The sequence below is a fragment of the Gekko japonicus genome, unplaced genomic scaffold, assembly GCF_001447785.1.
Source record: "Gekko japonicus isolate JY-2015 unplaced genomic scaffold, Gekko_japonicus_V1.1 scaffold1146, whole genome shotgun sequence".
Classification (NCBI taxonomy): Eukaryota; Metazoa; Chordata; class Lepidosauria; order Squamata; family Gekkonidae; genus Gekko; species Gekko japonicus.
Genome location: NW_015173707.1, coordinates 476,339 through 490,758, shown reverse-complemented (window position 1 = coordinate 490,758; position 14,420 = coordinate 476,339). Strand labels below are relative to the sequence as shown.

The window sequence follows — 14,420 nt, the reverse complement described above, 5'->3', positions numbered from 1 at the left end:
ACGTGGATCGATGTTGGGAGCTTCCAATACCATTGACGTTGACGACTGGGAAGGAGATGGAGAAGGCTCTGCATCCATTTGATGACTTAGGAGCTCTATCGTTTTGATGTCAGAGTAAGGACGCTCCATTTGGTGGACAGGGGAGTCCAAGACATGGATGGTCGGTATCAATGTAGGGACTTGGGCCTCCGGTATCAATACAGTCATTGGAGCGGGAGGCACTTTAGGGGCATCACCCAGTGCAGCCACCACTACTTTCCCCTTCTTTGCCGCCTTAAGGGGTTTGGAAGAGCCCTTCTTTGCCGACTTTTGCTCCTTACTTGGCCTGGACTTCTTTTTCACCGGCGTGGAAGCGGAGGATTGCGCGGAGGATGGCGCCTTCGATGCCGGAGTCTTCAGTGTCGGCCGGCCGATATTGGAGGCAGGCCTCTATGCCGTAGCCGTTGATGTTGATGGTTTCTCGGCGTCCATCGCTGAGGAAGGATGTAGAGCCGATTCTAGCACGGCCACTTTAAGGCGCGCAGCTTGGTTTTTTCGGGTCTGGTTTGAAAAGCGAGCACAGTGGTGACAGGATTTGGGTCGATGAGACTCTGCGAGAAAAAGTATGCAAAGGGTATGACGGTCAGGAGGAGCAAGTTTACTACCACAACCCTTGCACCTATTAAAAAAGCCCCACTTCTTCTCCATAAAAACCAAAACGAAGAAGAAAGGGGGGGTAGCCCGAAGGCCCAACAGAGGTAAAGCGGCAACCTCCCCCTCAGCAGAAAATAAAAGGTGTATTTTTAAGTTTTTTGAAAGAACAACGAAGTAAAGGAATAAACTGAGGGAAAAATCCAAAGAGCCTTGAGGCAAAAAGCCAAAACACGCGAACCGATCAGACCAACGAAGAAAAAGGTCTTTCCAACGCGGTGGTAAGAAAGGAACTGGCGGGATGTCCGCGCCCTCCCCTCTGAGCATGCGCGGTGGGGTTCCTGTGCATGCGCAAGGTCTGGGCGTGAAAATCCGTTAAAACAGCTTGCTACAATGCTGATCGATCCAGCGCGTGCGCACTAGATCCCATTGGTGTGAAGCACAGAGACCACGTCGAAGACCCCTGAATATTTTTTCTTCCTCCTTTGTCTCCTAACCGTAGCCCCCTTTGACTGATGGAAAGATGATGGGGATTGGCCAAGCTTTGTTGGGAACAAGTAGTTGCAGTGAAGAAGAAATGGATGCTATCACCCATCTTTCTCTCTGTCCTCCACCAGAAGAGCCTCCTGCATAAGTAATGTGGCACTGGTAAAACAGTTCACTGCAATTTCATCCAATGCCCCCTCAGTGCAGCCCATGTACCATATTGTGCATAAGGTTTGCCCAACCTCAAAGAACAGCTTTTTGAGTTCCAATGGGATCACAGGGAATGAGACAAGGAGGAGAAGATCCAGATTCTGGTTCATATAAGCCAACAGAACATATTTATATCCAAATAAAATCTACATATAAAAATCAGGTACAAGAGTACTAGAGGTCTCATTATGTGAAAAATAAAGTATAAAAAATACAATGTGTTCGGACGTCTAGGGCGTAGTGCCTTATGAACGTGTTAGGCGTAGCCCACGTACCGGCTCTGCAAATGTCCATCGGGGAACTCCCTGGAGGAAGGCAGTTGAGGCTGCAACAGCTTTGGTTGAATGAGCCCTGATAGGGTAATGGCTGCTTGGTGATAAGGTAGCAGAGGCGGATGAGACTTACAATCCACCTCGATAGGCGCTGAGCCGTGATGCGAGTCCCTAGCCTTGCTGGCGCATAGAAGATGAAAAGTTGAGTCACGTCTCATTGGACGGGTTCTATTTAAGTAATTTAAGTAAAACAGGAGCACACGCTTCATGTCCAAGGTGCGTAATAGCCTCTCTTCTGGGGATGTCAGAGCCAGGAAGAAATCTGGGAGGAAGACCTCTGCCTGTAGGTGAAATTCTGACACTACCTTTGGCAGGAACGAGATGTCAGGTACGAGGCGGACGCTGTCTGGCAAAAAAGACAAGTAAGGAGTGTCATGTCTAAAAGCCAGTATTTCTCCAACTTGCCTTGCTGAGGAAGGCTGTTTTCCATGACAGAAATTTTAGGTCGCATGTTGCGAGCAGTTCAAAAGGTTTCCTGGTGAGTTGGCGAAGGACCAGGGGAAGGTCCAGAAGACGACAGGAGTTTTGATGGGAGGGTAGAGGTGCAACAGTCCCTTCAAAAAACGTTTAGAAAGTGGGTGCGAGAACAGTGTGCATCCCTCAACTTGAACATGGTAGGCCGAAAGTGCGGCCAAGTAAACCTTTAATGAGGAGTGAGAAAGTCCTGAGTCAGCGAGAGACAGAAGGAATTGAAAAACTTTCTCGAGACCTGTGCAGGTGGCTCAAGGGGTATCGTCACCCAAGGTGGAACAGAACTTTTGCCACTTGTAGTGATATGATCTTCGCATAGTGGGCTTTCTGGAGTTTAGCAAAATGTTTGCTATGCGGGCGGAAAAGCTGTTGACGCTACTCTCCAGGCTGTCAACTTCATTCGTGGCACGTCGTGGTATAGGAGAGGGGGACTGGGATAGGAACAGGAGGTCCTGTGCTGGAGGAAATTGATGGTAGACCCCCGCTGACAGGTCGAGGATGTTTGAAAACCATGGTGGCCGTGGCCACCATGGGGTTATGAGGACACAGTCCTCTCTGTCGGTGATGATTTTGCAAACCACTCACAGAAGCAGGGGCAGTGGAGGGAAGAGGTACAGAAACCCTTTGGACCACGGATAGAGGAGACCATCCCCTAGAGATTGTGGGTCCCTGACACCTCGGCTGCAGAACAGAGGGCACTTTTTGTTCGCTCTGGTGGTCAAAACATCTATTTGGGGAACCCCCCACCTGCGGAAGAATGGGAAAAGGTAAGTTGGGTTCAATTCCCACTCGTGCAGACTGAGTCCTGCCCGACTCAGGTGGTCTGCCTGCACATTCATGTGGCCCGGGATGTGCATGGCGACTAAGAAGATGTTGTGGGCGATGCAGAAGTGCCATAGCCGGAGGGCAGGGTCGCAGAGACGTTGGGAGACTGTGCCCCCTTGCCTGTTCACATAGCTGAGGGCAGCAGTATTGTCCGTGAGGACCGTGACACATTTCCCCTTGATCAGGGGCAGGAAACTGGTGGCCGCGAACTGTATCGCAAGCAGTTCCAGAAAATTGATGTGCCGTTTTAGTTTCTGAGTGCCCCATCTGCCTCTGACACAAAGTCCCATCATGTGGGCACCCCAGCCCTAGAGGGAGGCGTCTGTAGTTAGGGTAATTTGGGGTGATGGAGGATGGAAGGGTGCTCCCTGCAATAGGATGGAAGGGACAGTCCACCAAAGTAAAGAGTCCCGTACTTTGACAGGTGGGAATAGGAGGGTGGTGTGTGTGTCTCTCTCTGGATTGAAATTGTGAATAAACCAAAGTTGTAGGATACGCATTTTCAGCTTGGCGAAGACCAGTATGGACGTGGTAGCAGCCATCAGAGCAAGGAACCTCTGTATTTGGAAAGCCGTTACCAAGGGGCGAGCACGCACGACAGTGGTAAGATTCATGATGTCCGCAGCCCTGTTTTGTGGCAGGTAGGCTCTGCAAGCTGTGGAGTCCAGGAACGCACCGATGTACTGTATTTTCTGGACCGGTCGAAGTTGGAATTTTTCCAGGTTTACTTGTAGACCTAGGTTTTCCAGGAGGAGTAGTGTCTCGTTGATGTTTGAGACTAGATCGTCCCTGGAAGTCGCTACCAAGAGCCAATCGTCGATGTACGGGTAGAAGAGTGAGATCCCCTTGAGACGGAGGAAGGCTGCGACCACCACCATCATCTTTGTGAAGACTCTTGGCGGGCTTGAAAGGCCAAATGGCAGGGCTGTATATTGGTAATGATGTTGACCAATAGTAAAGTGTAGGTATTGGCGGTGGGATGGGTGGATGGTGAGTTGGAAGTACGCATCTTGGAGGTCGAGAATGACCATCCAGATGTTCTTCTGTAGAAGTGGCAGAATCTGCTGCAGAGACACCATGCGGAAGCGGAGGTATTTGACAAAGCTGTTGAGCACCCGTAGGTCTAAGATTGGTCGAACGCCTCCATCCCGCTTCGGGATGGTGAAATAGTGGGAACAGAATCCCTTGCCCCGTAGATGTAATGGCACCTGCTCGATGGCTCCCTTCTGCAGAAGGACAAACACCTCTTCGAGGAGGGCTGAAGAAGGGGGTGTAGAGACAAAGACAGGAGTAATGGGGTTCTGAAGAAATTCTATACGGTAGCCGTGGGTTAGGATGGATTCTCTATGCATGTATAACCAGTTTAAGATGAAGCGTATGCAAATTCACGCACATTCTGTGTCTAGGAACCACACATACTTCTACTACCCACCATTCCTGAAACTACTACCCTACTCCTAAAGGACCAGATGCCACAAACATCTTTTTTATATAGGAGAGGAATATCTGAATTCAGGCACAATCATCTAGGAAAACAAGGTTGGCCCAGTTAAGAAACAAACATTTTACTAAAAGTATCAGGAATAGCCAAATATTTCCCCACAAAGGCAGCTGTTACATGTCCTTAATCCAAGGTTCCCCAACATACTGCTCCGTAGGTATCATGGAGGCCGTAGGCACTTTCTCAGGCACTTGTCATGAGCTTCAGGAAAGTAGCCAGAGGCATTGTGAAGACAGAACCAGTAAGTAGCTGGCTTCATATAAATAAAGGGGCTTTCTACTTGGATCCTGTCCACTACTGAGAGGAAAGATACAGGATCCCGTAAACATGACTCATGGATGAGCTGGGAGGGCTGCGGAGCACCAGAGCACCCCTTCCTTTCCCCCTGATCATCTTCTCTGTGTTTTATTCTCCCTGTATCCTATTGGTTGTCTTCTTCTATGCGTGTGTGTTTATATTTCCCATGCCTCTTCCTCTTCTGAAAGTGTGCTTGGCTAGGCTCCTGGGGCAGGTATTTTACAGAGGACCCTGCCACCCAGCCTCAAAACTGCAAAGGTGTCTGTAGGCTCAAAAAGGCTGGGGACCCCTCCTTAATCCATCTTTTGATGCAACTTTCCATCAATTAAATAATAATTTAAATCTTCAGACTGAACCACAGATCTTCGTTACTATGGCCCAGATTTCAGATTTTGATTGTGTGAAAGCATTTTTAACACTATATTTGATACAAACTAGGATGGCCAACAGAGCCATAAAGTTTTGGGTTCATTTCCAACTATGAGAGAGAGGAAAATGTTCTCTTTGATTCTCTTTTTACTGGATTTTAGGTCATGCTTTGGTGATGAAGCAGAATTTTTGTTTCAGTGTGCAAAAATTGCAATCATTATGTATTTTGTTTAATTCTGGCCCAATAGTAACTGTTATTTTAAAATTTAAATTCAAAACTCTACAGACAAAATGTTTGAGTCAGAATTAGATTTAACGGTGCATTCTGAAACATAGCTGAAAATTCAGTCTTCCATGGTCTGATTCATATTTTCAAATCCATTCTTTTCATACTTTTAAAAACTATAACATGCTGCTGATTAATGTGAAACCAAAATTAGAAGAACGTACTCTATATCTAATACCATGGATGGATTAGATTGTTCTTTGTCCTGTTCATCATTATAGAACAAAATCTTTCTGCTGCTTATCACAACATACTGAAAAAATAGAAAGAAAGAAAAACTATTAAGACATATATTCTTAAGGCATGCATTCTTAAGACATACATTCCTAAGTCATTTTTACTCAACTCCCATTCCTTTGTTCACACAGAAACGTTATAACTTAATTAAAGCAAAATCAATTAAGTAAATGTGCCACACCCAGTTTAACTCTGTGATTATCATTAAGGGCCATACAGTTCAACAGCAAGATCTATGAATCTTGAGGAGCAATCTGGGAAGGGAGGAGAGATTTTTTCAGTGCCCACACCACTCTGAAAATAAAATCCCAGATCCTAGGTTTTTCCCTCCAATCCTTAAACACCGTTACGCTACAATAAGGAACCAGCTAACAGTCATCAGGTACAAGGGGTTATATTGAATGTATGCCTGAGATCTGTATATTATATGTATGTATCATAAACATATCTTATATTCTAATAGCAAAGTGTGGCTATATCTGTGGGTACTTAAATCTACCATTCGGGACCACACTGACAGAAGGCAGATTTTTTGACAAACTTTGGAGGAAAATCAGAAAACATTTTAAAAAAGGATTGATTTAAATCCCCCCAAAGACAAGGCTGTTTAGATGGGAAGCCACCATTGTTGAGGTGGAGGGGCTGAGGGAAGCGCTGCTATAGTGAAGGTAAGGCTGGGCAGGATGCAAGGAGCCGCTGCCACCACTAAGGCACCAAAGTTGTTGGGCTGGGGGGAAACCACCACTGTTGTTGCTGCTGAAGTGGTGAAGCTGGGTTGGGGGGCTCGGAGGGAATTCCCCCATTTATTTTTGTGGTCCCCGTTTCTGCTATATAATGTTGCCTTGTCAGAAGTCCTGCTAAATCTCCGTTTGTTTTTTTTACTTGTGGCTTAAGGGTCACTGATGACAATATTACATACTTGGTACCAGCAGTGGGTTAAATCACTGTCATAGATCCAATTATGATATATTTTTTCACCTACGCTCTATAGTAATGTGGAAATATTTTGAAAGCGGTCCTAAAAAGCTAAATTTGTTGTACTTTACATTAGTCGCAAATTTGTAGACAGAAACATTGGTTGAAGCCTCAACTATCCTTTGCCCAGAGAAAGTATCTTCTTCTCCGATAAGGGCTGTTGTACATCTCATGCTACAGAACTGCACTAGAAAAGTAAAACTGAGAGCATCAATGTATTCTGTGTGTTTGATGTCTTGTGCACGTACACATATGCTAGCTGATATAAAACCCACCCCAGTACTGGCTTATGTTTAAAAGGAAACGGAATTATTAAATACCTGTTTCTTCCATCCATGACGTTTTATATTTCCTTTATTTGGTATGGAAAGCCAACCCTCCATTCTTGATTCTGGTTTTAAAAAATTAAGTACAATTTTAATCACAGAACAATATTTCAGAAAAATTAAAGATGTTCATGCAGCCATTAGCAGTTACCAGGTTGGTAAAGCAGGAATACAAGGCACAGCTAAACAAAAATAAGATTGAAGCATTTAATCATGCTTGATCACAAATTCACTTACTATAGCAATGCAACTATTGCAGGGTGTGCATCAAAGGTTTTTTTAACTGCTAACATTCAATACAGTTTAACGGGAAACGTTCTGAAACACACAGACATTACTTAGGTCTGAAAATTGTGTTTCAGGATGAATAGTACTACTAAATATAATTTTAACACTGGGGCAGGAAGCAGATGAAATAAACAGCATAAAGACAACAACTGAAAGTCACATTTTACATGAAAGGAAGAAAGCAGGACAGCAAACAAAAGTACCCACATATCCCATTACTCACAGAAGATAAGAATAGAAGATAAATAAATAAGGAATGCAGGAAGAATCAGCTAAATATAAAAAGTAAGAGAGAAGCAGTTTATTTTCAAATGACAGTTTTCAAATGTTATAGGAAGAGAAAGGACAGAACTTATACGTACATTCCACATGTTGTACCACTTGGTCAAACCCTTAAAGCTGTTACCAGACATTTCCTCCTATGGACTAGCATTTAGTTATGTAACAAGGGCATCTCTGGCAATTTAAACTGTAGGGTCCTAAGGCAGTGTAAAAACCAGTCTCCCTGTATTATGTCTCTAAAGGTATACAGCACTAAGAAACTACAGGGACCCCTTGCCAGAGGGAAGGGATGATGGGTAAAACAAGCAATAGTGTGTGTGTTGTTTTTTTTAATTAAACTATATTTTTCTATCACATTACATCTTTCATTATGAAGTTATAATTAACATATTGGGTTGGATCCCAGTATTTCTGCTTATGGAAAGCTGATGGACAATCATTTCTACTTATGGAAGGCAGTGGGAGGAGATTTTTGTTACTTGCCCTCTCCTATGGCAGACACCTAGGGATTTTCTGTCCCACAGGAGCTGCAATATGAAGGGGCAGAGAAGTCATGATCCACTAGTGGGAATTCTTCTGTCAGGAAAGCTCTTTGGTGAGATCCAAGCCACTGTTTTTCCTCTATGTTCAAAATTTATGTAAATGTTTTAAGCCTTGCCTAACTAGCACATTTTAACTAATGAATTATTAGATGATTCATTCTTTTGTCGTCTCCTCACTGTTGAACATAAGAATACAATCATGTGCATGTTATTAAAACAGCAATAATGATTCTTTTTGAAATATATAAAGGATTACCTGCATATAATTTATTAGAATTCAACAAACAAAAGAGACCACATTATTAGAAGGTACTGCTATCTGTAACAAATTCTTTTTCATCTCCAACTATAGTAATACATTAACACAATTCCAATAGCCGCAAAAAAATGCTGTCATTTTAAATAATTTAATTTATTTGAGCAATCGAAAGGCCGAGAATTGCCAGTCCACGGTTTAAAGTGTCCAGCAGTATAAAGGACATGACACCAGATGCATAGCATTATTTAAGTTACTAAGAATGCTAGGCTGGTTCCAGTTCTTTCAAACTAATCTGTAAACAGACAACTAAAAAAAAAAAGATTTTACTCTTGTTGGAGGCCTTATATAGCAGATGCTAGAGATTAAACATGCATGTCATCAGGGTTCAGGGCTATTTTTGGGCAGGAACGCACAGGAACAGAGTTCCGGCTGGCTTCAGAGTTGGCCACGCCCACTACAGCCAAAACCTCTGCACGTGCGTGGCTACAAAGGGAAGGCCTGGAGAGTGACACTCCCCCCCCCGGCGACTCTGAGGCGGGCGAGCCAGGGGGGCTCTGGAAGGATCAGGGAGGCATTTAAATGCCTCCCTGGTCTGTCCAAGAGCTGGCTTACCCGGGCGGCCCACAGGTGCAGGGCGCCTGGGCAAGCCAAAAGAAGGCATGGGGTGTGGCCTAATATGCTAATGAGTTTCTGTTGTTGGGTGTGGCCTAATATGCTAATGAGTTCCTGCTAGGCTTTTGCTACAAAAAAAAGCCCTGCATGTTATTATACTGTTAGTCATATGATGAGACACTGTTAAGTTTAAAAACCTGCAGTAAAAACTATTTAATATACAAATTTATATGACAGTAGCAGTGGTTCTCCACTGGTGGGGTACAAAATGAAAATATAATCTATAGTAATCAAAATTAACAGAACAGTGATGACAATGGCAGAGCTAAAGCTTTTCCACATACTGAACATAAGGGGAATGCAAATTTTATTCTAGACAAATGATCTACGTAAGTGATCCAACTTTGAATTTTTCTTTGTAAAAAGAGCCACTATAAAATTCCACATACTGGTTTAGGGATAAAAATCTTACATTGCATAATCCTGTAACCATAGTTGCCATAAAAGAAATACAAAATAATAAAAGTCAAATAATGTTTAAAAATGATTTGTTGTTTTTAAAAAGGCAACACCTTGTATAAGTATAAAGTGAAGCACATAAAGGGAAGGATAAAACACGTATGCCTCTTACCCAGAACATTACCATCAGTTTCATCTGGTTGCAGGCTGGCCACGCTAGTAGACTCCATGCCTTGTTGTAGGTCTGAAATTTTGCTACGCAGTTGTTCTATGTCACTCTCCTTACTATCCAGCTGCATTTGAAGTTCATTCCTATATGTAGACTCTTCTACAAGTTGCTGTATTCAACAAAAAATATGAGAATACAGTAATAACAATAACAGTCTCTTATATTAAGTAATTTGGCAATAATACATGTGGCACTAAAATTAATGAAACATAGCACTAATTACTTGCAGAACAATTATTACAAATCTCAAGAAATGTAAAAATATTGTCAATATCAATAGTTTAATTCTTTTCAATCACACGAAGCCTAGAAGGAAGATTCTGTAATACTTGGTGAATCCTTTCAGCAGCAGAGTGACATGGTATGACAACCTAGCTTACTTTCCTTCCTCAGAGGCCAGATTTTCCCTCCATTTTTCTCTCCCTTTCTGACTGAGCAGCCCTATTTATTGATGTTCTTCTTTTCTGAAGATCTGTAGCTGTCCCACCCTGTCACAGTATGATATTTTGCTGCTAACTAAGCCCAGGAACCTGAGGGAAGGGACAAGTTCATTCCTTTAACTTAAACCACTGAAATGGTGCTCAAGAGGCTTTTTAAAGTTCAAAAATAACAAAATACTTTATTTAATACAGAGGGGGAAGGTCAGTTAAAATCAGGGGTAAAATTTCTAAGGTAAATCAATATAGGCACAGACTACAATTCATATGTTTCAAGCAACTGAGAGTTTCTTATTTCAGTGTTTCCCAAACACTCCAGTGTACTTTTTTTAGTGTATTTGGCTCTCTTGGTTTCCAGAAGGCGGGGATCCTCTGTCTAGTACCCAAACTCCACCAGTATTCTTCTTAAGTTTTAACTTCCTCAAGATTTAAAAGGCAGTTTCTAAACAAACCGGAATAGGGATCTCTCCACTCTTCAGAGCTATCTCCCTGTTTTAATTGGGTAGGTAAATTATTCTCTCACTAGAAGATCTATCCACTTTTATTGGCCTGAATGGGCGTCTTCACCTAACTACCCACTCCTCCTGACAACTTTCCCAGTACTCCATCTGTGTTAAACTGCTTTCAGTCAGGGCTAAACACAAACCCCATCAGTTCTAAACCATTTTCTGTCAGGGATAGACTCACACTCTGTCAGTATTAGAATCTTGTTAGTCAGGGCTGAATCCATACTCCCTCTCCTCAGCATTCAGCTCTCAAGTCTTTCTCTGCTCAGTTGATACAAACCAATGAAATTCCTTGGAGCAGCCTGTAAGGAATTAACCCTTCATGGTCCGTTAAGTGTTTACACAGCACTTCTGAGATTTTAAAGTGCAGTCCGTCACACACGGCATATGGAAACCCAAGTCAGGAAGCCACAAAATGAGGGGAAACAGTATCATGGATGAGTGCTGCTGCAACTGGGGTTGAGGAAAAGCCTGTGGACAGTATGTGAAGGGGGAATTATGGCTTTCCCCTTTTATCTATTTCAAAACTACAAGAGTTTAATGGTTGAAATAACTAAAACCTGCCCTCTGACTATGCCCCAAAATTCTCTTGGCTTCAAGACTCTACTCAGCAATAGTCAGGATAACAACACACCATGTACTACATTCCAGGCCATAGCCAGAGAAAACAAAACAGCTGTTAGAAAGAAAAATGTGGAAAACTTTCCATGCTCTTTCTTACTATTATCCTGGCTACACCTGTATGGAGAAGGAGTAATCCTAGAGCAGGCTGCCATAGATTGCTACTTGACATTTTTCTCCCAGAGGAGATGTCAAAGCTGTCCCTAGACTGAAGTCTACTAATGCAGCTGCCTCTCAGTATAAACCTTCTAAGCAGGCCCATAGCCAGGAATTTCTGCGTCAGGGGGCATTTTAATTTCTCAGGGGGCACTGTGGAACTGCCTAATTAAATTAAATGTAATTTAACAGAGGTGCTGGCATTAATTAGCTGCCCGTTCTCACCAAACTTGGCCACCTTCTTCTCCAGGGGCGGCTCACCCTACTGCATGCCTTCCCTTGCAGGGGAGCGGGGGGCAGCCGCCTCCTGGCTTATGGTGACTTTGAGCAGCACATGTCAACCAGGCCTTGCTTCAGGATGGGGGCAGGGAAGGTAGGGGCTCTGGGAGGTGCTGACAGGGTGTCGCTGCAGCCAGATACCTGAGAGCCCAGCCAGCCTGGCAAAGTGTGTGAGGGAAAGTGTGCCGATGTGGATGGAAGGGGACGGCAAGGGAGCACACACAATGCCCAAACAAAAGCCTGGGCACGCAAGATTGCCAGCCGGGCTCTCTCCTCTCGCCTGCTAGACCTTTAAGATCCCCCAATGGCTGCAAGAAAGGAGGCATTGATACCAGTTCAGCGGTAGTCAGTTAGCTCTGCCACTCAGACAGACTGGGAGGTGGCACAGTGAGGCCTCACGATTTGCCGCCTGAAAGCCTCCCCTTCGCGAGGCCTGTGTGTCTGTTGCCTGGCTGCGCCCCAGGGGGACTGGGCCACAGAGCCGCCTCTCGAGCCTCTCCGCTCCTCCGAGTGCACTGTCCACCATGGTCACATAGCTTGCTGTTTCTGGCACATGCCTGTGGTGGTAGCTTGGAGCTGGGGCTGTGCTTTGAAGACCCAAGGAGTGCCTGGGAAGCGGTAGAGATCCCCCTTTCCCCCAGGGATATCCACCGCCTGGCATCTTGTAGAGGGAGTTTGCAGCAGCCCTGCATCTTGCCGGGGGGGGCTGGGCTGAAAGTAAGTCATGTGGCCTTGTTAAAAAGTTGGGGGGCTGGGCCCCAAAACGACAACAGTTTGAACAAACACTTGAATTTAGGTGAGTGTATGCATATTCAAACCATTTTCCCCATACCTCAAGCTGCATCTCAAGGCTCTGCACCTCAACAAACAGTTCCCTCACCCTCCCTTAGATAAAAAACTAAAGTAGTAAGAATAACATGACTTACAAATGAACAACAAATGAACTAAATAAAGGATGAGGTTAGTAACTGGATACTGGAGAAAGTGCTGCCTGAGCTGCTTCCATTCACAGGCAGGAGAAGACTGGCAGCAAATAGCTCTTCCCTTCAGTAAGGTTATCTAACTTCCTGTCTACAGTGCTCAGATTCAGAAGTATCCCCCTCTCAATATTTATTTCCAAAGGTAAGGACCCTTAAAAGAAAACTGTATAATTTTTTTTTTAACAAAAATCACCCCAGTTGGTTTCTAGGAACCATGTAATATGGGCCACTGTACTGTAGCCATTATTCTAAAGGTAAAGTTTTCCCTTGCTCGAAAGCCAGTCGAATCCGACTCTAGGGTGCGGTGCTCATCTCTGTTTCCAAGCCGAAGAGCCAGAACTGTCGGAAGACGTTTCTGTGTCATGTGGCTGGCGTGACTAGACGCCAAGGCACATGGAACGCTGTTACCTTCCTACTGAAGCGGTACCTATTTATCTACTTGCAATTTCTTGCTTTCGAACTGCTAGGTTGGCAGGAGCTGGCACCAGAGATGGGAGCTCACTCCGTCATGAAGCACTCAGGTCTCAAACTGCTGAACTACTGACCTTCCGGTCTGCAGTTCAGTGTCTTGACTACTGAGCCACTGCAGCCCCTACAGCCATTATTCTAACAGCCCTACAAATATGATTTCACAATATAACAAAATTAAATCAAGAAATCTTACCGCTTGCATTTCATTAAGCTCCTTCTGGTATTTTATCACCATTTGATTAAATTTCTCCTTTTCTTGGTTAAGTTCCAACTGTAACTTTCTGTTTTCTTTCTCTTTTTTCTTGAAATCCTGCATGTTTACTTTCTTTCTGTCCAGTTTAAAATCCTTCCGATTCATTATCTCTGCTAGCTTGTTGACAGCCTGTTATAAGAAAGATAAGCAAAATCATACAGATGTTAAAAGAATAAATTTATATAGTAGAGTTTCATTTTTCACAATTTAGATAAACATATAATCTATTACCTTGCTGAATATTGCCTTTTTGTCCTGTTAGTAGCAAAGTAGAAAATGAATACCAGTATGTATTTTAGTTTTTTCTGTGTTTTACATAGTATCTTCATTGGAAATTACTTTAACTATCACAATAGCAGATGTTGTTACTGAAATAGTCCTAGTATGAATAGGATTTTGAACAGAAGAACATAAAAAGAGCCCTGCTGGATCAGACCAGTGGTCCATCTAGTCCAGCATCCTATCTCACATAGAGGCCAACTAGTTCCTCTGAAGGGCCATCAACAGGACATAGAGGCTGAGGCCTTCCTCTGTTTTTGCCTCCTGGCACTAGGGTTGCCAAGTCCAATCTTCTTACCGGCGGGGGAGCCTTGCCGGGCTCCGGGAGCTGGTCCTTGATGTGTGCGCGCGAGTGCACCGCCATCACATCACCAGAAGTGATGTGCGACATCGATCATGTTGAAGGTGTGGCCCCGATCGTCGAAGGGAAAACCATAGAGTTTTCCCTCCGACGATCGGGGCCACGCCCCCGTGATTGACGGCTGCGCTTCGGGGGGCGGAGTTCACCCCAGGGCCCGATTCTGCGGCGGCGGAAATCAGGCCTCCAAAGCGGGGGGTTACCTGCCCCCACTTGGCAGCCCTACCTGGCACTGGGGTTGAGAGGTGTTCTGCCTCTGAACATGAAGATTCCTTTTTGTCGCTATGGCTAGTAGCTACTATCTTTCTAACTCCCTTTTAAAGTTGTCTTTCATGAATCTGTCTAACCACCTTTTAAAGTTGTCTATGCCTGTGGCCATCACCACATCCTCTGGCAGTGAATTCCACATTTTTTTTTGGTAAACAAATTTTATTTTCTCAGGAATACAACATATAAAATTAAAT

General features: G+C 44.1%; 1 protein-coding gene across 3 annotated transcripts in view; it reads right to left on the bottom strand.

The window, feature by feature from the left end:
* The window catches only part of ROCK1 (Rho associated coiled-coil containing protein kinase 1), a 174,688-nt gene that overhangs the window by 30,314 nt on the left and 129,954 nt on the right, over positions 1 to 14,420 (bottom strand). For all 3 annotated transcript variants that reach the window (XM_015423306.1, XM_015423304.1, XM_015423305.1), the window contains 4 exons: positions 13,260 to 13,448; positions 9,560 to 9,725; positions 6,940 to 7,010; positions 5,572 to 5,660 (listed from right to left, as the gene is read on the bottom strand). In XM_015423306.1, the coding sequence (XP_015278792.1) occupies positions 5,572 to 5,660; positions 6,940 to 7,010; positions 9,560 to 9,725; positions 13,260 to 13,448 (515 nt within the window). The remainder of the gene's footprint in view (positions 1 to 5,571; positions 5,661 to 6,939; positions 7,011 to 9,559; positions 9,726 to 13,259; positions 13,449 to 14,420) is intronic.